A 26637-nucleotide genomic window follows, 5' to 3' on the forward strand; every position below is an offset into this window, starting at 1 on the left:
GAGGCTTTCTGTAGGGTACTTCAAGGGGGAAAGGCTTAGAACTTTAAACATACACGTGTTCATTCCACTTGAAAAATGCTTATTATTGCCTTGTTGTTTGGATCCCTGAATCATACAGTTAAAGAATACGGTAATTTTCTCACACCTAAACTTCCAAAACAGAGGTTTAAATTTTCTCTCCCAAAACTGTACTCAGGTTTTAACAAGGCAAAGACAACTGGAAGAGATGGAAGAAGCTGGAAGTATTGTAAAGAGGAGCATGGCTGTGGGGGAAATGTGAAAACCTTTTATGTGACGTCTTGAGGGCCCCTGCTTTTGTGCTCTATGGGGAAAGTTGGTTGTTGAGGATGAACTGATTTACTGTTGGGATCTTGCTTTGTTGTTGCTAGAGTTTGAAATGAGGAAGAGAGCAGCAGTGATTCCGGTGGTGGCTGTTGTGGTTGCTAACATAGTATTAACTAATAATCAATATTATTAATAATTATGTTAATATATGAGGGCCTAGCCAAACCTGGAATGCCATGGTGTGAGATTGAAGCATAAATAGTACCAATAGGAGCAGACCCTGCACCAAACTCCAAACCATCTTAGTGGGCAAAGTAAAGGAAGGAGGAAACATGGAACCCCACATTAGACGTTGTGTCTCTGCTGTGATGTTTGTTCCTGTGAGACATAAGCCAAATAGCCAAGTGCAGAAAGCTGAATAGACCTTGAGAGAAGGAAAGAGTGGGACAGCACTTGAACAGATTGGGAGATGAAACTGAACAACTGGAGCCTGAGGGAAAGTGACACTGGCAGGAGCAGCCCATTGATGAGATGTGGAGACTGTTGGGCACAGACACGTGTACAAATTGTGTGGTCTGGAAGGTGTTGAAATATCCCCTGTTGGCAAGAGTAAGATCAGATCGTCTGAACTTTTCAGAACCCTCTGAGAGTAATTCTTCACAGCTGCAAGGAGACCTCAAAGAGAGGAATTTTAGCTTCTTAGTCTTCTTTCCCTTCAGATTGGACAGAGGTGCTGTTTGCGCGTATCAAAGGTCATGTACATCAGCAGTTTCGATTAGCCTGGACATGTCAAGTAAAACTTCAGTCTCTAGACCCTTCAAATAATTTGGAACAGCTGCCTGCAAGCGCAAGCAGAAGGAATGGGCTGTGGTTACAGGATCACATCCAAGTGAGTGAACAGAAAAGCAGTCACAAGGAGCAACCACTAACTGATACTGGTTACGCACCTGTAGCCCTGCCTGGACTTGCAAAGGGGTTTGGGAAACAGCAGCATTGCAGGCTGCCCTTCTGAGAAATGAAATGTAGGACCCCCAGTCTCAGGGGCAACACAGATCACAGACTGCTTTTCTACTAGGGACGCAAATAGCCACCATGTTCTCTTGTGTCAGTTTAGTGCCCAGGATTGAGCAGCAGTGAAGGTTATGTGCACATGTAGATAACAGCAAATGAGGTTTGCTCCAGACCTCCTCTTTCCCTTCCCCTTCTATCACTCTGCAGTTCTCCTCTGGCATTCCCAGTCACTGACTGCCCCTTCCTGTGATTTTAGCTGAGTTATCTGAGGATGCATGCTGTCTGAGGATGTACTTTTTGATAAATAGTGATTTTAAAGGGGTGCTGGTTATATGCATGACAATGTGATAATAGCTACCGTGGCATAATTTAAGAGTAAATCCATTGACATTAGTAGAATTGGATGGGCATAAATATAATTGAAGTTAGATCCTGTATTTTTAAGGTTAAACCTAGAAAAGGCTATAACTTACTCTACGCCCTCACTTTCTTTGCTCTTTCAAGCCCTGCCACAAATATGAATGTTTTAATTGGGATTTAGTCTATTTCTGCCCAGTTTAATCAAAGATCTGTCAGTAAAGAATTTTAGGAGACGCAGAGGTGAAGCCCTTCTGACCTCCTACCTATCTTTAGAAAATCTCACTGGCTGCTGGTTCTGAAAAACCTTGGCAGCAGTTGTTCTTTTTTGCCTTGGTCAGTTATGTCAAGCAGCGTATCTGTAGCTAAGTTTAGTTCCGAGAACAAACATGAGGCAGAAATGGAAGCTTTTTGGCAAGCAAAGATCATGATTTTCAGCCCATTCGCACAGAATGGTGTTAATTAATAGATTGTTTTCTGACAAATAGTTAATTGTGCCTGACTGATTTCCATATGGCTAAGGAAATAAAAAAGCATGGTATTTAAAAACCCAGAAATTTTGGTGTGAAACTGCTGGTATGATATCCAATCCAATCCCATTTACTATACTTCTAAAACGGGTCATGTGAATATTAGTATACGACTAATATATGTTAATGAAGTACATAGTTTTCACTTTTCTTTTTGCATTTTTATACTGGTGTCACTCAACTGAGGTACTTAAGATTTTTTATATCAGTATATTTAAGATGTTTAGGTCAGTGCAAACTACAAAAGAGATCCCAATGAAAAGACAAAGATTTGTCTCCATAGTAGGAATAAAACCAGAAGAAATAATATGTAAAATTTCCCAGTGACTTCAGTACAAACAGATTTCTAACACCGAGAGTAGAATTAGGTGTTGTCACTTTGTAATATTCATACATGTTTGTCCTCATACATGTTTGGGGTTTTCACTGTCTTGTAGCTGCGGAAGCATAGCAGCTCTATGATGTTCATGTGACCCTCAGCCAGTTCTTACTGTAAATTGCTGGCACTTGCTGCCTGGGGTGATTTATTAGCCCACAGCAGGGAAGAGTCTTCCATTGAGGAAATCGGTTCATGAGACTGTGTATCTCTCGTGCCAAAAATCATTTCTCTTTGGATATGTGATGTGATTGTTAAGAGATTTAAAACTCATATGCCATTACCAGGAAGTTCTTTATTTTATTCAGTTATGTATTTCAGGGATAATTCTTGCATCTCAAAAGTTAGTTTCCCACCCTGGCCCCAGGGAGATAACCTGTAGCATGCAATCTCTTTATACAGCTTTGGAAATTAGCTTTATTCCTCCCAAGATTTTTTTTTCTAGAGGAATGTTCATTTCTCAGTAGAATTGTCCTATGGGTAGTTAAATGCTGTGATTATTGCAAAAATATGAAACACTGAGAATTAGAACCAGGTAAACAGCATTAACTTTCAAAATTGCATAGCTTATAGTATGTAATTTGCTGATATTTGTAGGATATTTGGGTCTGTAGATTGATGGACCTCGCTGTGTATCTTTTAGTAATCTAGATGAAATAACATGGCACAGCACTAAATCCATTTGTCCTGTGTGGCCAATTTAAAGCTCAGCATAGATAACTGCCAAGTAGAAGGTTCTTTATGTTTGTCTTCCTTGTATGGCTCTGTTGAATATTCATAGTTTCTGTTAACACATGCCCTTCAATTTTGCTCCATTTTTTGTTGTAGATAGTAGATTAATTAAAAGAGTTATTGCCATAAACCCCTAGGCTGTGATCTTGTCAGATCTTGTAATATAAGCAGTATCAGGTCTGGGAAAGTGATGCCTCTTGAGAAGTGGCATCCTGATCATAGGTCCAAACCTCATAGCTTGACTACTCAAGGGAGAGTTCTTCTATTACTGCCTTCTAAAATGAAGAGGTTTTATGAAAACTGAGCTCCTGATTTTATTGTAGGTTCCTAGCCACAGACTAAATCGTGAAACTACAGAATGCCAGCAAAGTGAAAAGGCTTGATGTATCAGCAGGAATTAAAAATGTATTTTAAATACCAAGCAAACCTCAGACTGATTTTCAAGCCCCACTTGACATCCTCAAGGGAGCTGTGGCTGACTAGAGCTGGTAATACTGGTTTCCAATTAAAGCTGCCTTGTCGGTTATTTTTGCAGCGTTAGAGATGTGTGTGCATTTCTTCATGTAGCAGATAGGTAGTGGTGACAGCTCTCCAGGAAATCACAGGGCCAGTGACAAACTGCAGTTATCCTTTAGCTCTGAGCTTTCTCTCCTGAGTTCTTGCTACTTACCCATTTTCTCTGTGACCATCAATCTCCTGAAATTACTTTGGCAGGCTCGGAGTAATGACCGTATTAAAAAAAAAAACATTTAGCTAAGACCCAGATTTGAATGTTCTGTTAGTTTTCCAAGCATGTAACGATATCTGACCTCATGGTATTCCCAGGACCACAGTTGCATGTACTCCAGCGTGGGCAGCAATTTCCTAGTGGTGAAACTGGCCAAAGACTAAGATAGAGTAGCTGGGGAAGGTTTTACAGAACAGGTTAGATAAATCTTGAGAGCAAAGTCTGACCTTTCCTAAGCAGGGGCTGAATGAGTTGATCTTTTAAGTCATCTAGGAGTGTGTGAAAGATAATTTCCTGACACAGCTGGTGAGGGAGCTAATAGGGGAGTCACCCACTGAACCTGTCGCTTGTGAACAGAGAAGGACTCGTGGGTGACGTGATGGTTGGAGGCCATCTTAGGCATAATGATCACAACATGATAGTTTTCAATTCTCAGAGCAGTAAGGAGGGGGTCAGCAGAACTGCTGCCTTGGGCTTCTGGAGTGCACCTTCAGTCAGTTTGCAGAGGACATCAGGTTGCATCAGAGTGTTGATCTGCTGGAGGGTAGGAATGCTCTGCAGGGTGATCTGGACAGGCCGGATCAATGGGGTGAGGACGATTGTATGAGGTTCAGCAATGCTCAGTGCCAGTTCCTGCACTTGGGTCACTGTCTTTCTGGGGAAAATAAAAATCATCCTCCCATCAGAAAATTCTGACTTTGTACTAATTCAAATGCAAATTGCATGTTTCAGTTCCCTTTTATTCCCCAACAAGAAAGCAGGTGTATTCCTCGAGTTTCTTAGGTTGTGGAGGTCTGCCATTGTGCTGGCAGAGATACAGACTTTCTTTCCATTTAAAAAGATATTGGCTTAAATAATTGAATGGCTTTGAAAATGACAACCAGGTAAATTAAAAAAAATCCTAGAAAAGACAAATACAGGAACTTCTTGTGATAGATCTTGGCTCAGGCATCCAGAGAAGTAGGTTTGGATGAGCCCAATTTGTGACTGATTTTCACCAGACTTTTTAGAAGACTGGCTGCTCCACATTTTTTCAAAATGAAGCCAAATTATTAAGGATTCTCCTTGAATTTTTCAATAAAGCTTCCGAATATTTCCCAGCATGTTCAAAATTCTGGATGTTGAAGCATTCCATATAGATTTTATCAGTGTTTTCTGAAGATAATATATTGCTGTGCCAGGAGTGTAGTGAATTCACTCATTTGCTTGAGGTCATTAGTTTCATCGCTGTCCATCAGTGTTATTGAATATTGATCAATGACACAATAGACTGAAATGACGCAGTATTCTGGACTGCCCTTGAGACAACAGAATAATAATGACAAAGAAACATTTTGTTCTCTCTGTATCGCTCCCTTACTGATTTTTCTTCCAGCACTTCTGATATATAATGACCCTTGAGTAAAGCAGTCAAATCTGTCAGTCTTCAAAAGGTGCAAGTCATGATGGACCATTATTTCTGGGATGGGATACTAGGAAAGACAATGTGATAGAGAAAGGCATAGAACATCTTCTGGGACAGATTTCAGTCACTGTAGTTTTAATGTAGACATTGATGATTACCTGTCCTTCACCAAACAGACACTGTCATAATTTCAGTTGGCATTTTACATGTTTGAGCCATCATTAAGGACTGCAAGTGGCTTTCAAATCAGAGCTCCACCTCCAGCATTCACATTTGATTGGGTGTTGTTGACAGATGTTCTTGAGCTGATGATTAGAAATCCATTTACTGAATTGAAGGATGAGCTGCGTGTATCTTTTGAGGCAGTGGGCACTTTTACTGCTTTATCCTAATGTGGTATCCACTTGATCAGCTGAAGTCAGATTCAGTTGTGAATTATAGACTCTTTAGAGACAGCAAGTTGAAACTATGGTGTCTTTATGTTATAGATTCTACTCCTGTACAGTTACCATTATGTCCCAGTGATGATGAACTCCATCATAAAATGCATCACCTTGGCTTGATCAGAAAACTGCTCACAGCAAATCTCCCGCATAGGACCACAAAGAAGGCCAGAGGGGCTGGAACACCTCTCCTGTGATAACAAGCTGAGAAGGTTGGGGTTGTTCAGCCTGGAGAAGAGAAGGCTTCAGGAGATCTTAAAGCAGCCTTCCAGTACCTAAAGGGGGCTGTGAGAAAGCTGGAGAGGGGCTTTTTACAAGGGTATATACAAGAGGGAATGGCTGGATATTATGAGAAGATTATTTACTGGGAGGGTGCTGAGGCACTGGCACAGATTGCCCATAGAAGCTGTGGCTGCCCCATCCCTGGCAGTGTTCAAGGCCAGGTTGGACGGGGCTTGGAGCAACCTGGTCTAGTGGAAGGTGTCCTTGCCCATGGCAGACTGGTTGGGACTACATAATCTCGAAGGTCTTCTATGTATTCTATGATGCAGCAACCTACAGTGCATAGCAAAGAATAGTGGTTGCTTTTGGTACCCTGAAGCAGACCTGGAGGAAATTGTTCTTCCCCCACCATTGAGTAACAGTGCCATTAACAGGTACGATCCCTTTTCTTCTTTGGCTGACCGTGATGTACAAAATAGCTCCATGGACTAAGGAAGATACAGGGCCATGCCACAGTTCTTCTTAGTGTTCCCTGGGGCAAGCCTGGCTTACTGGAGGAAAGGGACAGCTCCACTTTAAAGGGAAGTACAGTGATTTTCCTCCAGTACTGGGATTATTGTGCTTGGAGGTCCAGTAATTATTTTGGAGACAGCACAGCTGCTCATCTCTCCCACACTGAGCTGTGTCTTAGAGGTACAATTCCTCCCACATTTTAATTCTGTGATTTTCGTTTAAATCTTTATTAAACTTCATGCAGCTGCTGTCACCAGCTTTTGGTGATATGCTCATGAGACATGTTTCAGAAAGCAAGTTTGCATCCAGTCTCGCTTGCAGCCTGAAGAGCCCCAACACTTAACGGATAAAGCATGCAACAGATTCAAAGATGTCTGCTAATAGCATCTTCAGTTTTATCCTGAATTTGTGGTGTGAGCATGCTGGAAGAGAGAGAGATTTCTGGGTGAAGCACAGATGTTCTAAAAACGTTTCTCTCAGTATCAAATCATAATTTCCCTTGTCTCAACTTGTGGGTATTGAATCCTTTTGCTGTGCACCTCCAAGAAGAATTTGGCTCCATCTTCTCTTTAGCACAGGAGATATGCAGCCCTGCAGGCTCATTTCCTAAGGCCCTAGTCCAAAACCTAAAGTTATCTGAAAAATTCCAGCTGACTTCACCAGGCTGTGGAGCAAACTTCCACTACAAAACAGGGATCAGGCATGCTTGCTTGGCTCTAGGAAAGGTCTCGGATCAACTGCCATTCTTGCATGGGTGAGTCCAGAGAACTGAGGTGCTTCTCTTGACATTTAGAGGTATTTGGATATGAGCCAGAGCTGTCTTAAAAACCTATTAGCCCGGAGAGTCAGGACATTGGCTTGGACATACTGCCCTGCTGACATGGTTGACTGTGTTACTGTTAATTCTGACAAAAGCTGGCTCATGTCTTGTCATTTTAGAGGGTATTTAGAAGGAGTTCAGACTGAAACAGACCTGTCTTGAGAATAGGTGCCCTGTCCATACTCAGTAGTGCCTGTAACTGTAGCTGCTGGTGTACCCCTGGGCTCTGCTTGGGATGGTGCAAGTATTGGAACAGCGTGGTCCCTGACCTGTGTGGCTCTGGCCACGCACACAGCAGTGGCACCGTGGCCAAGCATGTGCATCACTCGCTGCTCACCGCTCGCAGGAGGCAATATTGTGCCCTTTGTGCACTGACTGTAATCCAGATCTGATATTGGCATAAGCCACCTCTGAGTCTTCACTGAGGTCAAAGAGAGAGAACAAACCCAAACATATTTTCATTAGCTTTTTTTTTCCCCTAAACAATGTGCACATTATTTCCTGTTTAAGGCTACAAAGTTTAACAGCAAAACACATCTCATCCATGTGTGGTGTGGGAGGTGTTGATCTGCCCTGCCTATGGCTGTCACTTACACCCACTCCTGCAATGTAAATCGCCTCCCATCAAATAAGCTCACAGAAATACCAGCCCTGTTGCATATGCTGAGGTTTGCATGATGTATTTCTGCATCACTGCTGTTCATCCTTTTCAATCCCAGCTGTTATTTTCAGGAACTGACAAGTAGATTTCTGTAAATGAATCACATTTATTCTGAACAAGGATATAACCCTTCATCAAAAGACAATGAAGAGGCAAGAAATACATAGTAGAACATATCCCAGTCTGTGTCAAAGCTGGCTCTTGTCAGCTTTGAAGAGATTTTAAGTGAGGGAGAAGGGAAAATGGCATGAAAAAGGTTTCCAAACATTCTTTCTCGGTTGCTCCTCCTGTGCTCTGTGTGAGGGAATAGTGTAGCTCTGGGATTTGAGGAAGGGTGACAGAAACCACGTACTGTGAGTGTAAACTTGCTACCCTCACAGTGGTTCTCTGAAAAGCCACCCTTTGGATACTTGCTGTGGTGGCCTGCTGGCAATGTACAATTTGTTTACTAAACAAGGAATGTAATTGGAATGTCCCTTTTGAGTTAATGAAAATATAAAACAGCTTTTCAGAGTACACCAAGGCCTCTAATTGAATTATCTGTGAGCCTTGTAGATTAAAAGTATTCTTTCATCCATCCCTGGCAGCCTGAAGTAGGTGAATAACTGAAATTCAGAGAAAAACCTTATGAAAAGGAGACCTGGCAGAGGAAAGAGCAAAGGGCCAAACCCTCTGTAAAAGGATTTTTCTCCTCTGAGATGCCCATTGTCTGTACAGCAACTAATTATGTGTGAAAATCATTAAAGATCTGGAAGCTGTGGCACCCATCAAAGGGGCCAGGGGTTCCCATTGCCTGCAAGAAAAACAAGCTGGCTCCTCTTTAAAATGTTCGCTATGTATCAGAGGAGTCACTTTTTAAGGGTACATTGCAAGCATGGCCTTAAGCACGTGAGCGGTTGCCAGAAAACCATCAGGAGCAGTCCTACAGGTAGCACTGAGCTTGCTACATCCTTATTTGCAGTCTGTCCTTCAGACCACAGATCTCACCCTAAAAATGCCTGGGGCAATGCTGCCCCAGCACTGAAAAGGCATCCAGAAGCAACCAGAGCTCAGGCGCATCCTTGATGTGGTAGGGTCTATGGTGTCCTCATACTGTGTGAATCGAAGCACTGAATCAAAGCAGTTTTGCTCCTGTATCAGACAAAGGTGATGGACAAGTCTCTACATAGCTGCTGAACTATATCAGCCGTCCTTGTACACTTTTGCCCACCATCACATTTATGTCTGTTCCTGCCATATGTCCATGCAGAAAAGCAAAGCCTTTAGACTGATTTTGCAGAGGAAGCCTGAGGCCGACCAAGACGTGAACACACATCTCCTCTGGTGTTATCGCAGGCCCAGCCATCACGTTCTTATACACAAATAAGTTAGATTTCACCCCTGATGCACATAAAAAGATTTCTGGATTTGGTAAGGTAAACCAGAGAGGTGCATATGGGAAAAGGTGGGATTTGCACTTCAGGGGTGAGTATACGAGGAGCAAAGGGGTTTGCAAGTAGCAGAAAGGATGCTTCACTGCACTTGGTGGTTTTTTCTTAGACTCTGTTCTCCCTTTTCAGGTTTGTACTTGAAGACTTTGATCTATAGGCATAGTCTGTCTAGGAAAGGAAAAAAACCAAAGTTTGCTTCTTGTATAAACATTTACAGCTTCATTGACTTGAAATGGAATTTCACCTGGGAACATAAGCAGTGACCTCAGCTGAGATGAGCAGAGCATGGAGAAGGACACTGGTACTTGTTGCTTAGAGTTACCCAAACAGTGCTGGTGCATTTTATTGTGGTGGGAGATCTGAGGAGTGCTGATTTTTCTTTCTCTATTTCATCATGTTTGAGCTAACATTTTTGGCTTTGAAAAAGGGTTAACGTTGAAAATTTTTTGGAGTGAATGGTAATCTTACTTGGCTGCAGCACAGATCGGTGCACTCTGGATTGTACATGTACAGGAACCAGAGTGAAGAAACTGTGGTGCAAGTGCCAGAATTCTGCAAAATTCTGGCTAAGAAACTGGCCCTAACCATCGTCTAGAATGTATAGAATCATAGAATCATGGAATAGTTAGGGTTGGAAAGGACCTTAAGAACATCTAGTTCCAACCTGCCTGCCATGGGCAGGGACACCTCACACTAAACCACGTCACCCAAGACTCTGTAGAGCCTGGCCTTGAACACCACCATGGATGGAGCATTCACAGCTTCCCTGGGCAACCCATTCCAGTGCCTCAGCACCTTCACAGTAAAGAATTTCTTCCTTATATCCAATCTAAACTTCCCCTGTTTAAGTTTGAACCCATTACCCCTTGTCCTGTCACTACAGTCCTTAATGCAGTCCCTTCCCAGCATCTCAAATGATACTTAAATTTACTCCTACAGAAGTATTTCCTGTTATCTTTATGATAAGTCCAGTTATAAAACCTTTAAAACTTGAACAAATCCTTCACTTAGGTGCCTGTAAGCAGTATGTTTTTTGCTTTATTTTGTAATTTGCTATTACACTTGTGCTTGGTATGGCACTTGCTTGAGCTGGATTAATTTCCCATGCTGATTTGTTCTGAATGTGCCCTGTAGGATAACAGTATATTTGCAGCCTCTCTTCTTCCTTTGTAAGATTTGCTATTACCATTTACGGGACAGCATGTTCTCTTTTGACACCTTCCAGCAGTGTCAACTGCCTGTTGAACAGCACAACATCGGCTTTTAAAGCCTGATCCAAGCCCCAACAAAACCAGGGAACAGTAATGCAATTCAGGGGGTTTAAGGGAAAGCGGTGGCTTTTATTAGGTCAGCTGTTACATTTGGAAAGAAAACAGACAAGCTTTCAGGCACACAAATCCTTCTCCAGGTCTGAAATAGCAGCAGTATTGCTTACACCAGCATTCCTCAGCAGTAAGACAGCCATGGTCCCAGCACAGTTTTAAAAACATGTGTTTAAATGTGTGTGTATTGCATGGTCGTTCTTACTGAGGAGGGCTTTCCATCAGGCAAGCAACTTTCTTCTCCCTCCCCTTCCCAGTATACACCCCATAAACAGGGGGTACATCCTACAAGGAGAGGTAGTATAAGGTAACTTATTCTTGAGAAAGTCTTCAACACCTTATGGTCGTGCCACATCTTCTCCATAGACACGCTGCCATTGGGAAGGAGAGGGGCAAAGCTGTGGGCTCTGCTGTGCAGCTGGCAACCACAGGATAAACACTGGAAATTCTGGCTGCTAATATTTATGCCTGTCCAGCAAATAGTTTTGGGACCAGCTGGCAAAGTTTTATTCCCTTTCTTGTGGTTGCTTTTCAGGGAACAGTGTTTCCCAAAGTTTCTGGAGTCACAGCTGAATGAGCAGCCACCTACTAACAAAGCCTGTGATTGAAAATGCTACACAGGCAGGATGGTTCTGTGGAAAAGCAATGAGCAGCTTCCCACTTGGGAATTGCTTGTGGCCACAAAATTGAAAAATAAGAAATAACATCCCAGTACACTGCCTACTTATGCCTCCAGATTATGGATCTGAACGTCCTGCTTTTCATCTTATGAGAGGTTTCATATTCATATTCATTTTTCATCTCTGGAAATCTTCAAAAGTATGTACTAAAACTCTTTCTAACTAGGCAGCTGCTCAAAATTTAGATGTTAACATTAACCATAATATTTATTAAATGTTAACATTAACTGCAGCATTTCTTTCTACATTCCCACGCTAGGAACTGGGGTGTTAACTGTAGTTAACTGGAATTAAGAACCTGAGGATGCTTTTTGCTCGTGTGAAGATTTCCATGGTACATTAGCTGTGAGAACTCTGGATTTTACATTCTTCTTGGAGTGTATTAATAGGTGTGTTAATTATGTGGCTTCTTTATTTGACCCTATTTGAAAATGAAAGGTTGAACTTCAAGAAAATTGCCACCACAAGAAAATTGTAAATAAGTATTAACACTTCTGAAGAAATTAAAAGGATGAACTGTTTATGACTTTAAGTTGATTAATGCAGAGACATGAACAACCAATGAACAAGTAATACTGTAAACAGGAACACGACTATTAGAAAAGCTTAATTGAGAAGGAAAAATACCTCTTAAAGATTATGCAAGCCAAAAATCTTAGTTTAAGATCTGCTTTGGGCATTGGTGTTCTGGTGTGAAGGTGTCTGCAATTGTCTTGAAAGTCCTTAGAAGCTTAGAACTTTGTGGTACTCTGTCTTCTCATAAAATACAAGTGTTTCAAATGTGGTTCTCAATCTGAATCCATCACTTAAGAAATATTGCACTTAAGGATCTGAATCACCATTCCTGGCTGTGCCACTCCCAAGCCTGGCCAGCCGTTGATTGAGCCTTCTAATATGTTTCTCCACCCAGCGATGTGCCCAGTGACGCATGCCTGTGGCAACTAAGCTGGCATCAACCATAACACAGTGAGAACCGCTTCTCTTTTGTGGAGAAAGTCTTAAAGAAGGACTTGTGTAGGCAACCAGATTCTCTGGTGAATGTCAGCATTTGTTTGATTCCCTTTAGTACTCAGGGAAGACACTGGGGTGTGAAAGCATGGCTCCAGCAGGAAAATGATGAATTTGTCTATGAAAGACAAGCTTCATTGTATTTGAAACTAAGACCCTTAATATTCCCATATATTTTAAGACACTTCTACGCTGCCAGAGTAGATTAATTGAAATCCAGGATTCATGCTTGGTCCCCATAATGCTAATTGTGTAGCCATGCAGACTACCACATGTCTAACCTGCAAAGTACAATTCCACATCTGGATCCTGCGGCCAGTAAAGCTCTCTGACACTGCAGTCTTTAGACAACTTCTACAGATGGGTTTGGAATGTGGATGCAGATCTATCACTGCGTAAATGCTTCAGATCAACACCTTGTTTAACTTGGATCTTTTTATAAATTGGCAGTTGTAAAACTGAAAGAATGGTATGAAGGAAAGAGAAGCAATGAAAATCATGAACTGCTGAGGAAAAAGCTCCTAAACCACTATATTTTACTACCTGACATTCTTTAATAGTTACTTTATTGCAGCTTTTTTTACCCATGAAAACAGAAACAGCAGCAGCAGTGTCCAGCACTCAGGTTAAGGTGCCAGCAACACATGAATGGTGCACATTATAAATATACATTTAAGGTCTTTTCATGCATACCACAGCTAAATAATAGCCAGCTCTGTCTTGATGGTCCTTCCACTACTGCATTTAAGGAGTAGCCTGTAGCAGGGGAAGGCTACAAGAGCTGTAGAACAGCAGATGTCATTGCACTTTCCTCCAGTTCTGCAGCAGCTGGTTATAAATTCATGTGGGAGGTATCAAAAAGCCAAAGTAAAACTCTTTTTTGTTCATTATCTCACCTAGGACTTGAAACGTTCGTATTGTGCGCTGATCACTTTGCCTCTTGTTTTACTGACTCTTGCTCTTTTTCAGGTGCCAGGGGACAACGAGAAGCACTGGAAGCCAGTGTTAGTGGTCTTGACGGAGAAGGACCTCTTGATATATGAGAGCATGCCACGGATGAAGGAAGCTTGGTTCAGCCCTTTGCATACCTACCCCCTGCTAGCCACCAGGTACATGTGATTTTTTTGTGACAACTGCTTCAAGAGTGGTGGGAGCAACTTAGTCAGCCAGGAACAGCTGGTGTATAGCTGTATATCACACTTGAAATGCCGTGGTTTGAAAAGCAGATTATTCTTCAATGGGCCAATGTGCTCAGCTGAACTCCTCTCTTCTCCATTTCAAGTTCTGGCCAAGGGTGATGGCCAGAAGCACACCAGAAGAGTTATGGATGAGGCCATTTGGCCCAGATGCAGAAGCAGGAGTGCTGAAAAAGCCAAGAGCTCTACCTCCCGAGATGTCTATCTCAGTGCGCAGACCTGAGGGCTTGGAAGAAGCACTCAGCTGCTCCTCCAGGCTGGAAAAGGTGACATTGTTGCCCTGAGTTGGATGTGCTGGTGTGTCAGTTCTGCACCACCAGTCTGGGGCTTCTGGGGATCACACTCATGATGGAGATGCTTAATTTCAGCACGGCTTCAGTTCCTGCTCTAGCAAATGAATTCCTGGCATTTTTAGCTTCAAATGGTGCACTTGGAAGACCCATTCTTGAATCTAGGTTGGAACTAGCCATCTGCAAGGTATCCATCAACACTAATTCAGAGAGAGCTTTCCCATGGTTATCTTTATGCAGTGGAAAGTGTCCGTGCTTCTTGACATGAATCTTAATCACGTACCTCTGCCAGTATGGTCAAAGGGCTTGAGAAAGAGCTGCCCTTCCATTGTGTTGGCCATGCTACAGGCCTTTATTGTACCATTTTCAATGAGTTCTCATTCAGAAGTGCTGGTTTCACAAGGTCAAAAGCAGTGGGTCTTTTATTGCACTCTCATTAGTTAATTTTTGTTCTCGGTCTCTTGGTTCTCTCTCCAAATGAACTGAGGCTTTGCTGCTAAATCATTATGTTAAAAAAACAAAACCCCTCAGTGAATTACACAGATGGTTGTTTTGCCTCAGCCTACCTACACATGATGGAGCTTTCAGACTTCCTGGGAAGCCAGCTTCTGACTCATCCTTTGTTCCTGTCACTTGAGGTGAGAGCCCCAAGCTTTGCAGCTTACAGCCTGCCACGTGGTGTGATGGTGAAGGTTGACAGCTCCAGATGACAACTGGGCAAGGCACTGGGACCAGAGGCTGTGTCCAGGTCTGTCATTGAGCCTTAGAGTTTGTGAAGCAAAAGCTCCCCAGCAAAAGGTGATGTGTCTCTCCCCACTGCTTCGGGGTGTAATTTGTACATGGACCCAAATCCTCCTCCTTGAAGTGACTGGAGATCCTGCAGAGCACCCTGGCCTTCCTGACCACATGTTCTCATATGTAAAGGCAGCTCTTTGGTGGTCACTGCCAGCCCCAGTCAGCAGTGACCAGCAACTTAACACATTAAACAATCCAAGTCCTTGTCTTGGAGGGCCTGTTAATTAGTTTCTCTCAGGTGTTCAGGTTTGATTGCAGCTGGCTTGCCTTGGGTGGGGATAGTCACCTCTCTGTCTGATGGCATTCACTTGTGAGTGGAGGAGCTTCAGCCTTCAGGCTGGAGCAGAATGAGAAGGAAGATGGTCTGTCAGAAAGACAGGACGCAATTCAGAAAGGACAACTGCAAAGTTCAGTGCTGGGGAGTAATCAGCTGTGCTGGTTTGGGGTGGAAAATAAGCAACAAAGTGGTTGCTGTGCCAGGAAGTGTCTAGGCAATGTCGCAGAATTGCTTAAATCTGTGGTGTTCTGTTTTTGAGAGGAGAAGGCAAAGACAAATCATCTTGGGGTTTAGCAGAAGTGCTACATGTTGGGCAGATGTAGTAATCATATCCAACTGCAGAGCATGAGTAAAGCCTCAGGTGATGATAGACCACTTTCATGGGAGGCTTCCAAAAAGATGTCAGTGAATTGTGGAAGGTCTAGAAGAAATCAATGCAAATGTAAGACCCAGAAAACACTCTAAGTAGGGAATGCTTAAGAAACATTATCCATTTATAGAAGTCCATGGAAAACATGTAGATGGTTTTCAAGAATGAAAATGAGACACAAGGGTGACAGGAGAGCGTGTTTACCAGGTCCCTCCAGAATACAACAGGGCATGGTCAGCTGCTATGCTAACAGAGAAATGCTGTGCCCTATTGTGGCAGGGGAGGTTTGGTGTATGTTATGGGAATAACTTGGTGTGCAGGTGAGGTACTGGATTAGATTCCCTAGGAAAAGTGTACAGTCCTCATCAGTAGGGACTTTGAAGGATGGGTAACCCTCAGGAGTGTGTTCATGCTCTGGGAAGGGGGATGCACCAAATGGCATTTGGAGAACCATTCCAGCCCCATCTCTGTGATTTCTTACTAATATCACTGTGAATTTAACACTTGTGTAAAAAGACAGCACATACACAGAACCTGACATTCAGAATGGAGTCACAATCTGATAAATACATATAAATACATGAATCCCCAATGTGAGCAGAATACATAAATTGACAGATTCCCCAAATTATTACACCTCCTGTTTTGGATGATTGTGATTAAAACCCTGCAGGATCCTGCTTTTATGATCTGTCGTGCTGAGTACAGTTATACAAGAAAAGAAAAGAGACATACACAGGGATTGCTTTTGGTATCGACTGCTGTGTTCACGCTCGGTCAGTGATTACCCTCCTTGTGACAGGTTTTTTAATCCCCTCTGTGCATTGATCAGTGCAATCTGGAACTTTTCACCTGGAAAGTTTGCAGACCACATGTTGTAATCTTGGCTGCTCCCCTCCTTCAGATTTTTATGAGTCCTTGGGAAAACATTTTTGCTTAGCTAATGCATATTTGAAAAGCTGCTGAAACTGGAAAACTTCAGTGCCAGATACTGTAGAGAGAGTCATGCTTAATCTACCCAGGACATAATGAGTAGAGAAAATTGGAAAGCGGTAGGATTACGATCTTCTTAGACTATTTTAGCAGCAGAATTTCAGCATGTCCTTTTTGTTTGTTGATAACTTTGCCTTCAACCTATGGATGCTGTTAAGACCAAAAAATACTTTCCAGACAGTCTTTCGGAGCTTTGTGTAGAATATGAGTAATACCTCACAGAAAACTGAGATCAGATTTAAGTTGTTCCTTTAAATGTCTGCACTGGGAGGCATAGTAGCTGGCTCACAGCCCTGACTCCTAGGACCTTTCTGTCATAATCCCTGTTTCAGTGTTTCTTTATGCCTGAATAACAGTGCCTCCCTCTAGCTTGAGAATAGGGATCAAGTAATTAGATCTTAAAAGTCTGCAATCGAATTCCATTATCTATCATAGCCAGATATGAAATAAAGGGGGAAAAAGAAGGCAACCCATGTTGGACTCTGATTAAAGATCAGGTAAGTAGCTTTTGTGTAAAGCTGAGGTCTGTAACCAGAAAGTATTAAAGCAGTTTGATGGTTTATGCCATGGCAAGATGGGGAAGGAGCTTCAGCACTGATTAGTCATATGTGCAAGCTGGCAGAGGGGAAGGTGGAGAGCACTGGGGCCCCCCAGCACCCCAGGAAGGTGTATAAGGTGCTGTGTAAGTTCTCTGCTCATCTTCCCAAGGCAGTGAGGGTGGTTGTAGCTGCCTCCATGCAGAGCTCAAATTGAGATCATAGGTTTCCAGAATGCTGCCATTCCAGAGCAGGTTTCAAATGCTAAGCGAGAGCAAGGAGTGGTTTCAACATAAGAAAGGTCAGATGATAGTGGCACACAGGGCAGACCTTCAGACTGTCAGTGCACTTGTATCATGGGCTCTTCTGAAATAAATCTTGAATGAGCAGCTGAACACTTGCTTTGAATGTCAGTGCTGCTTTCACTGTCCTTTTTGAAGAGGCCATTAAATTTTGCTGTTGCAGTAACTGGTTGAAACTTTCCACAGCGTTGGATGAAAAGCAGGTCGCAGTGCATCTTACCCAGGACTTCATGTACCCATCTTGCTATCACACCGCTGCAAGGAGCAATACTAAAAAAATCCCTAAAACACAGAGAAACAAGGAAGAAGTAAGATTGGAACTGTCTCCCTGGCCCCTGGAGTATGCTGAGTTGCATTTTACAACCGCTGCCAGTTATCTGTGCTCTTTGCAAACAAGCTTGATCGTGATGACCAACCTTCTCCTGCCCTCTTGTGGCTCTGGCTGCTCTGGGAAGGGGTGTTCGGGCTCCTGCGTACAGGAGACATCCCATAAACTTCCACAGAGCAGAGTAACCTTCATGGACTGCAGGTGAATAGTACCAGAGGCAGCCCTCCCTGCACACCTCTGCTGTGATCAGAGTGATGGGAGGCAGGGATAAAGGGAGCCCTTCTGTGAAGTTTCTATTTTTTTTGCTTTTTAAGGTATTTTTGGGGTCTTTAGCGTAACATCTTGTTTATGTAAATGAAGCAGCTTACGTGAATGCAACTTTATTAAAATCCTCGGAATCCTTTGACCTGTACCCAAATACATCAGTACTGACAGCTGATACATAAATACTATCAAATGTTCCCCTGCATATTTGTCTAGGTCATGTTTAACTTCATGTTCCAAGGCACAGTCTGGAGATGTATGACAGAAAAGTCTTTTTAAATAGTGACACTAAATAATGCAGATCGGAAGGCAGGCAAGAAATAATGTTCATGTTGGATATGTCCACACATTTTAATTTGTAAAGTACATCTTCATTCTATCCCTGTGCTGAAAAACCTACAATGGCAGTGCTTTGGAGAAAGCATGAAGATGTAAGGGAGCTTGAGAGGTGGATTTGGAGGGAAATAAAACACTGGAACCATCTGTCTGTCTCACAGTATCATAAGTATTAGAAAACAATTGTTAGCACTGCTGATGAGCACTGTATAAAGGAGAGGGGGTGACACAGGCAGAAGCTGGAATAGGTTTATTTGTAGTGATAAACTTGATGTGATTTCCCAGGCTGCTGTCCTGCAGTCACCCCCAGCAGCAGAAGGCAGCTTGAGAATGCTGGCTCTGCCTGCACTAGGGTGACTGGACTGGAGATTTCAGATCCTAGTCTCCTGCCTTATTTACCAAGATGCAGCTTCCCCTCAGAGCTTCCACCTCCTCGTGCCAAATGAGAATGAGTTACAGGTTTTGGGCTGTTTGCTGCTGAGTCCCCCACTGCAAAACCTGCAGGTGGAGGCCTTGAGTATCAAAACTGAGAGGGGTGTTAATGCAGCCCTTCTAGAGGTGGAAAAGCATTTGGGGAGGGCAGTGGTGCCTCTCTGGAAAGAGGCTTTCCTGCCCAGTCACGGTGCAGGGCAGGACTGAGCAGGATACTCCTTATCTCACCCCCCGTGGCTTCCTGGGACCATGAAATCAAGGCAGATGCTGAAAATCCAAAGAATTTTACCATGAACCTGAGCATGAACAAATCTTGCAAACCTTCCAAAGGGATATGAAAGAGGAACACTTCTGTCTGGCACAACGCGCATCCTAAATGCCAACACGGACTGTAGGGAACTGGGAAAATTCCAGATGCCCTATGGCTAGTGTCACAATAACAGCTAAAGTCGTGCTGCTTCTTTCCTTTCTGCTTTTTTCATATTAAAACATCTCTGTTTGATGGCATAGTTCTAGAGTGTCAGCTAAAGGCAACTATTCTTCCAGATGCAAACCAATAACTTGAGGGTGAATTAGCATGGCGTAGGTGATTAGTATAGTCTGATGTTTTATCCTTCAGCACAAGTATTCTACTACTATGCTACATACTTACTTTATAGTCTCACTTGAAGTGTATGGATTGCCTATAGAAAGAGAAACAGAAGACATGAGAGAGAAATAAGAAGTCATTTTGTGACTCCCTCTGAGGGTCAGTCTCTGGACCTCAAAGACTGATGAGCTCCTCTGGATTATGTTTTCAACTGAATTAGTGTCATGTCCCTGAGTGAATTCTGTATTCACTGTCCACACTTCAGCAGGGGAAAAAAACAACACAAAAGTGCAGCTTAAAGAAGAATTAAATATTCTGAGGTATTAATTTTCTCACTCAAAAATATTCCCTGCAATTTAGTGTTTGCCCAGATGAATGAACCTTTGCTGGTCACAGGAGATCAGCTGTTGATGCCAAGTAAAAAATGTTAATTGCAGCAAAATGGAAGAGAATTTCAGATTACAAGTAGCTGCAACATCTTGCGTTTTACATATTCCTTATAGGAACAGTATGCACAAGACAGTACTTAGGCATCTGTGCATTTTACAGAACGTCTTACTTTATCCAACAGCATTTATCACTGAGTTTGCCTGCAGATGTTTAAGCTTCATGGCGAATGCTGCGTGACAGTGAAAGTTGGATTCAGGTGCCACATCTGAGCGAACACTTGTATCTGTGGACCAAACCCCATCACCACAGGGCAGTCAGTGACTTCTCTCAGTTCCTTATCTAAAGTGGTGTTTTGTACAATTTATTGGGAAATTCTGGAACATTCCTTGCTTTTGTACTCCCTGCCTTGCACTGTCACTCTTCTGAGTGTCACTAGGAGTCACTTTTTAGGCTCTAATACAAAGGAGATGTGTATTCTCATGCTCCCAACCACTTGCACTTAGGAACATGCAGAGCAGAGCTGTGCTCAGGTGTGGATTTTGGCGCAGTGTGTTCTGTGTCAGTGTTATAATTCACTCGTGTTCTCACATCTGATTGCAGATTGGTTCATTCTGGCCCAGGAAAAGGCTCACCACAGTCAGGGATGGATTTATCTTTTGCAACCCGTACCGGTACAAGGCAAGGGATAGAAACCCATCTGTTCAGGACGGAGACTAGCCGAGACCTCTCACTGTGGACAAGGAGTGTCGTGCAGGGCTGCCACAACTCTGCAGAGCTCATCACGGAAATCACCACATGTGAGTAACGTCTGCAGTAACGTGCCGCATCTCCACCCCGCCTCATGACACTCATGGGTACTTCTGCTAGACCTGATTCATTTAAAAAACTGCATATTTAGGGTTCTGTGTGTTTAAACCACTGTCCCCTTGGTTTCTGGCACGTTCTCAAGCATTATTATTTACCCAGCTCTGCACACTTGAGAAAAGTGAAAAAATACAAACCAGTCCAATAGCTGTATTTTGACAGCTGGCCATTTCTGACCCTGAGCACCAGCATGTCACTTCTCAGCACTCTGTACATGCAAAGTGGACTGGAATAGAAGTAGACTGGTCATGCCCTGTTTGGCCAGGTAGTGCTAGCCTGAGTTGGATGGCTCTGGGACTTCCTCTTGAGTGCCCCCGTGATCTGGGAGTCCTTCCCCCACTAGGCCTACAAGTGATGGGGTTGTTAAAGTTGAGCATTATTGCCATTCATTGCCAGAAAATGTGAGAGCAGGAGCTAAAACACAGATCCATTCTGTGACAAAGGGCAGCTCTGATTTCATGAAGCCATCAAGTACAGCCACATGCTGCTGAGCATAAGGCACCCTCCTCTATGCTGCCAGGCCCCTCTGACATGGAAACCAACCAGTGTTCAGTGGGAACCACCTCGAGGGCATGTCTATCTCCTCAGCGCAGAGACACAGGTTCCTTTCTTTCCAAAAGCAGGAGGAAGGCATCAGTTCCTTCTTTTATTGTGGTGTTTTTATGCGAGCTCAAAGGACCGTTCTTGGCAGAATTGTTCACAGGAAAGTGGTGGAAAAGAGAATTTGCGACGTGAAGACCTAAACTCTTCATTTTTTAACTTGGATCATGGCCTGCGTTGCTGAGCTGAGGGGAAGAAGCAGACTTTCTGCTGCAGTAGCTATTATATACAATTATCTGGGCCCTTTTTCAATTACCATGACACTAATGAGGCTTCAGGAGTGTCTTCATCTTTGTCAAAATACTTTAGGGAAACCCTTTACAGCTTCTAACTGTCTCATGTGTTGTGTGCCACATTCATTGATTTTGGCTATGTCTGTCAGATGTAAGAAGAGTAGCTGTGATTTTGTCAAGGTATGGGAGGAGGCAATGCCAGCCTGTGCCTTCTTAAACTTCACTAGATTGGTTTGGGGTCAGCATGTAGATGTATGCAGAAAGATAAAGAATGCAGCAAATAATAGTTGAAAGGACTGACATCATGACTGCTACTGGCAAGGCCAGTTTTAGTCTGTGTGTTTACACCATCACTAACAAAGCTTGCTTGGACCTTGCACAATAGAAATATTGCTGTTGTTTTTTCAAATCTAAAGGTTTACAGTTAAAGCCCAGCTTTAGGAAAATGTTTCCACAAGATAGTGTTGAGATTGAATTTAAGGTGCAAATATCTGCAGCCAAATGGACTTTGTTGCTTTTAAGACCATTACAGACTAAATTCTGTTTCTTCTGCAGCTTGCACATACAAAAACCAGGAGTGCCGCTTGACCATCCATTATGAACATGGATTCTCTCTTACAACTGAACCACAAGATGGTGCCTTCTCTAAGACAATTGCACAATATCCCTATGAAAAACTGAAAATGTCCTCGGATGATGGGATAAGGATGCTTTATTTAGACTTTGGAGGAAAGGATGGAGAAATTGTAAGTATTGTGTTTAGCAAAGGGATACACATTACCTTTGGTGGTCCTTCATGCTGTGGGGTGGAGAAGCACTAATGGAAGATGGACTAGATGATTGTTGTACATCCCTTCCACCTGAAATGTTCTATTCTGTGCTGTTCTGGTCTGTTCTAGTAACAGCTGGCCAGTACCAGGTTCCAGTACCAGTATCTAGACACCGTACTTTCTAGTACAGCATGTTGGTGTGGCTTTAGGAGGTAAACTTAAAAGAGAGAGAAAATGGTAAAAACATGTGAAGCCAGATGAAAGATTTCTTATATTTAAGAATAAATTGTATTTCCAAATAGCCAAATGTTAGAATTCTTGTGTGTATCCATTGCACTTTTTATGTGATTGTGGGTGGAAGAACTTAAGAATGAGATATTAATTTCAACATACACATAGGGACTTTATGTTATGACAACAAGCCGTGTTTATTTTTGAACATCTAGTTGCTGAAAAAAAAAAATCAAAGACTACAAATGTAGTGCAAACTGTCTGCTTAAGCCGCTAAATTATTTGTCACAATCCCTAAAAATAAGGTGCTTATTCCTACAAGCAGTTTACATACCATAAATTATGCATATAAACATGGTCTTTCCTGCCAAATTTTTTCAGCAGTTCCTGAGTGCTTAATTCTTCATGTCATCATTGATAACATATACTCTTGTGAACTGCTTATTGTCAGGCTTTCGAAAGGAAATTTGTCACTAACTCTCAATAAAGTTGAAACATAGCTGGTGGAAAGGCAAATCTGGTTTGTTTTGATAGGAGTCTACTATTGAACCTGCTGTCCATGACAAGTCTGTCATGCTTTGCTTAGCAAGCAGTGGTGAGATCATATGAACCATGACTATGGGAAAAAGAAAGTCTCCATTCAGTCTTGCTGTGTGAACAGAGGAGCAACTATGCAGCATCAGCTGAAAGTTTAGTATCCTGCTTCAGCCTGTGCCCAACAGCAGCTGTACTGGGTATTGGCCACAGCAGTCCCGCCACCATCTCTGGTCAGAAACAGCCTGAAATGATGGAGGGGCTGAACCTCTTGGAGGAGCGCTTGCAGCATCTGACTGAGTTTTATGCTGTTTACCCAGGTGGATGCAAGCCCAGAGGCACCAGGATCTCATCTGCTCTCAAAATGCGTCTTGCTTACTTTTAGTAAAATAAATATTTGCAGCTGTATGCAAAGGGAAGACCATATGTTATCATAAAGGGTTGTGATTAATAGAAGCCTGTTCAAAATACCAGGCATCAGCTCATCAACTACTCCATAAATGATTGCTTATTTGAGCTGTAATCTAATCTAATCATTCTCAACTTCATTTCTTTCTGTACTTTCAGCAACTGGACCTTCATTCCTGTCCAAAACCAATTGTGTTCATCATTCATTCCTTCCTGTCAGCAAAGATTACAAGACTTGGCTTGGTGGCATAAGTGGGATACATCTGTTTCTTCAAGGAGAGACGGAGTGACCATGCTAATCTGAAGTACAGTCAACAGCGGCAACCTGTACTAGGCAGTAGCATACACCAGCCTGGGGCTCAGTACCAGGCCTTGGTTGTTTCTGCGGTCTTCCAAGGCCCAGGTTTCATTTTGATCAGCTAAAGAGATGGCATGACAAGGAAAATGGTGGATTTCATTGTAAATAATGGGATTTTAAAATCCCATGTGAGACAGTAGAAGTGTGTAGTACCATATATGTAAATGTTCCAGAATCATAAAGTGTGCCTATTTCAATGTACTTGTTTATATAGAATACGTAAAGGGCTAAGCAGACAAGAGTGGGTGTTGGTTGTGATGCAAGCTCAATGTTGGTCAGGTCAAAGTTCTCCAAACAAGATATTGTCCCATCACCCAAAAGTAAAATAGTGTTCTTGTTCTAACCTGTGCACCACTTACAGACTCTTTTGTGTACATTCCCAAAACAGGACTAGCTGTAGCGATGCATTGAGAGCTGGGTGTCAGGTAGAACATAGATAGGAGCATCATTTCTTGATGGCCACACAGGATGTATTTTTACAGAGACTTCCCAGAATGGTTTAATGAGTTCCAGCTCCCTGGGCCCCTGGCTTAAGTGGAAGTTGCCTGAATCGATGTTGAAGCATGACCTAAACTTGTGCCAGCACATTGCCATGGTAGTTTTCCAACAGAAAGCTATGCTAAGCTTACTGTCCTCCTATCCCTACTGTGTCACCCCCTCAGCTTGGGTGAGGCTGGTTGTGTGGTCTTCATTGAAGAAAAAATGTGGAGAAGGAGGAAGACTTGATTTTTTTGAGGGTTTCCTCGATTATATCAGTTACTTAAGCAGCTCCACAACAGTAAGGAAACACACCAGAATGAGAAGATGAGCTGCAATGCCAGAAAAGCCTTAATATGGAACTGCTCATATGACCATGTCTTGGCAACTCCAGTTTTATTTCTGCTGGTGAAACGTAGGACACTCACCTCCACATTCATAACTTACTAGTTCCTGTTTTGCAACACAACTACTGTATTAAATCAAAACACACAATTCACTGAGTTTCAGCCTAGTTCAGTTATATGGGGTACAAAGCAGGCAGCAGGCAGGAACAGTGACCTTCATCATCACAGGAGATAGATGCAAATGGCCTGCACTTGGAACTACTAAACTGGCTTAGTATGGTTGGGTGGGAAGAGAGAGCAGCAGAATAGGGATGGATTTTATGTTGCTCTTACTTTGTAACCAGAACTGGTTCACAAAGGGGAGGGATTTTGTTTGATGTTAAAATAGTTTTGCCCTAAATTCACATTTTGAAGGACAGGAACTGTACAGGAAATAATAAATCCAGAGTCTGTGGAAGTGCTCTTGTATCACAACACTTCTTTTAGTCTTGAGAAAGCATGTAAGTTTCAACTTGGCATCACTTGGCTGGCAAAGAGGAAAATTAAAAACACAGTTTGGTTCCATGTTGTTTTTTAAGCTAAGTCTTGAGAGTTAAGCGTAAGTCATGCTGGTTATTCAAAGCATAGGAATTAGTTCATGGTGGTTTCCACAAGTATCTTAATCAATAAGACTGATTAAAAAATTAAGATGATGGGCTGAATTCACAAATACAGAAAGAGCATCAAAGAACAACAGCTAAACCACCCACCAGAGGAGCTGCCCCTCCTAGGACCTCTCACCAGTCTAAAGCCAGCATTCACTGAGCTGTGGACTTTGGTTTTACTGTCACGGTACTTGCACTTAAAACTTAGTAATTCCTTGTGTAAATTCACAGGGTAGGAGATGAGATGTTACATGACTTACCAACACTGTCCAAATGGACATTTCTCCTTTAGCCCCTGCTGCTGCTCACGTAAATGTAGGTGGCAGTTCCTTGGGTCTCCTTTGGCTTGGAAGCTTCTGGGACAATACCTCCTGAGAAGCTGAGAGCAGTCGGTACAGTGGGGTCTGCGTCTTTCCATAGGAGCTCACACCACATCAGCAAGTAAAACATTGTGTGAAGACTTCAAAAAGCAATCTGGGACATTTTCATTGCTGTTCCAAGGTGTAACTGAAAGATTTGGACACAGGCTCCTATAAAAGTTCTGGAGATTAAAGTGAAAACTTGTGTGGGGTAGGTTAAATATGTGTGTAAACTATACTGCACTATTTCCTTATTCCTTTAACACAAATCACTGGAATGTTAGACCTAACATGTATGTGCATTGTAAATATTACAAATTCCTATATTAGTACCAACAATTAAATGACACAATATGTAATCTAAGGTGCTCAGTACTATATGAAGTATAAGTGAGTAACAGTTTGCGAAGAAAATTCATATTATATATATTTATAGAAAAAATAATGATAATTACAGATGTTATTTCTTCATTTTCAGATTTTGGACTGATTCATATTTGGATGGGATAGACAAATGAAATATGGACCTACTCTACATTTATAAGAGTATAGTGAATATTTATATTTTAGAGGAAAAGAATATATTTAATAAAGTCATTTACTGGATTTCTGTGAGGTGAGCTTAATTTGTATCCAAACAAGCTGTTTGGAAGGCTGGCCTCTGGTTTTGGGCTGGGGAAAAATACATTTTCAACTTCAGGCATTCTGTTAAGAATTCAGTTACTTGAGAGAACTCTTCATCGCATTGATGGAATGACTTTTAAAGATTTAAAATAAAAAAGGTATTAATGTACTGTCGATGGTGCACTGGTGCTTTCTATTAGGTAAGCTCCATGTTCATGGGAGAGCAGCGCTGTTGCCAACATGCTGAAAGCATAAGCACGCAGCATTTGTTTTGTGTTGCTGCTAGAATTTACTGAAAGGCCACAGGGATGTGGCCTGTGAGGACAGGGTGAGAGCTGGGGATGTTCAGCCTGGAAAAGAGAAGCGCTGTTACGGTAGACCAGGTCAAATTCTTTTGCCTGCTCTTTGTAGGTTAAGAGCATGGACAAGGGCAATTAGCACATCTAAAAGGGGTACCATGTTCTTAAGTCATGACAATAAACAGATAAGACATGGGCAGTTTTGTATTAGTTGATGTCCTGGGTTCAGCAGTAGCAGTCATGTTTTTTCCTTTGTGTTAACTGGTGCA

General features: G+C 42.5%; 1 protein-coding gene across 1 annotated transcript in view; it reads left to right on the forward strand.

The window, feature by feature from the left end:
* Positions 1-26243, forward strand: part of SNTB1 (syntrophin beta 1) — a 114430-nt gene extending 88187 nt beyond the window's left edge. The window contains exons 4-7 of the mRNA XM_061447795.1: positions 13492-13631; positions 20221-20417; positions 21873-22063; positions 23420-26243. Coding sequence (XP_061303779.1) covers positions 13492-13631; positions 20221-20417; positions 21873-22063; positions 23420-23512 — 621 coding nt within the window. The 3' untranslated portion in view covers positions 23513-26243. The remainder of the gene's footprint in view (positions 1-13491; positions 13632-20220; positions 20418-21872; positions 22064-23419) is intronic.
* The last annotated feature ends 394 nt before the right edge of the window (positions 26244-26637 follow it).

This window comes from Pezoporus flaviventris, unplaced genomic scaffold, assembly GCF_033815535.1.
Source record: "Pezoporus flaviventris isolate CSIRO_AGI_PZ_B2104156 unplaced genomic scaffold, CSIRO_AGI_Pfla_v1 ptg000007l, whole genome shotgun sequence".
Classification (NCBI taxonomy): Eukaryota; Metazoa; Chordata; class Aves; order Psittaciformes; family Psittacidae; genus Pezoporus; species Pezoporus flaviventris.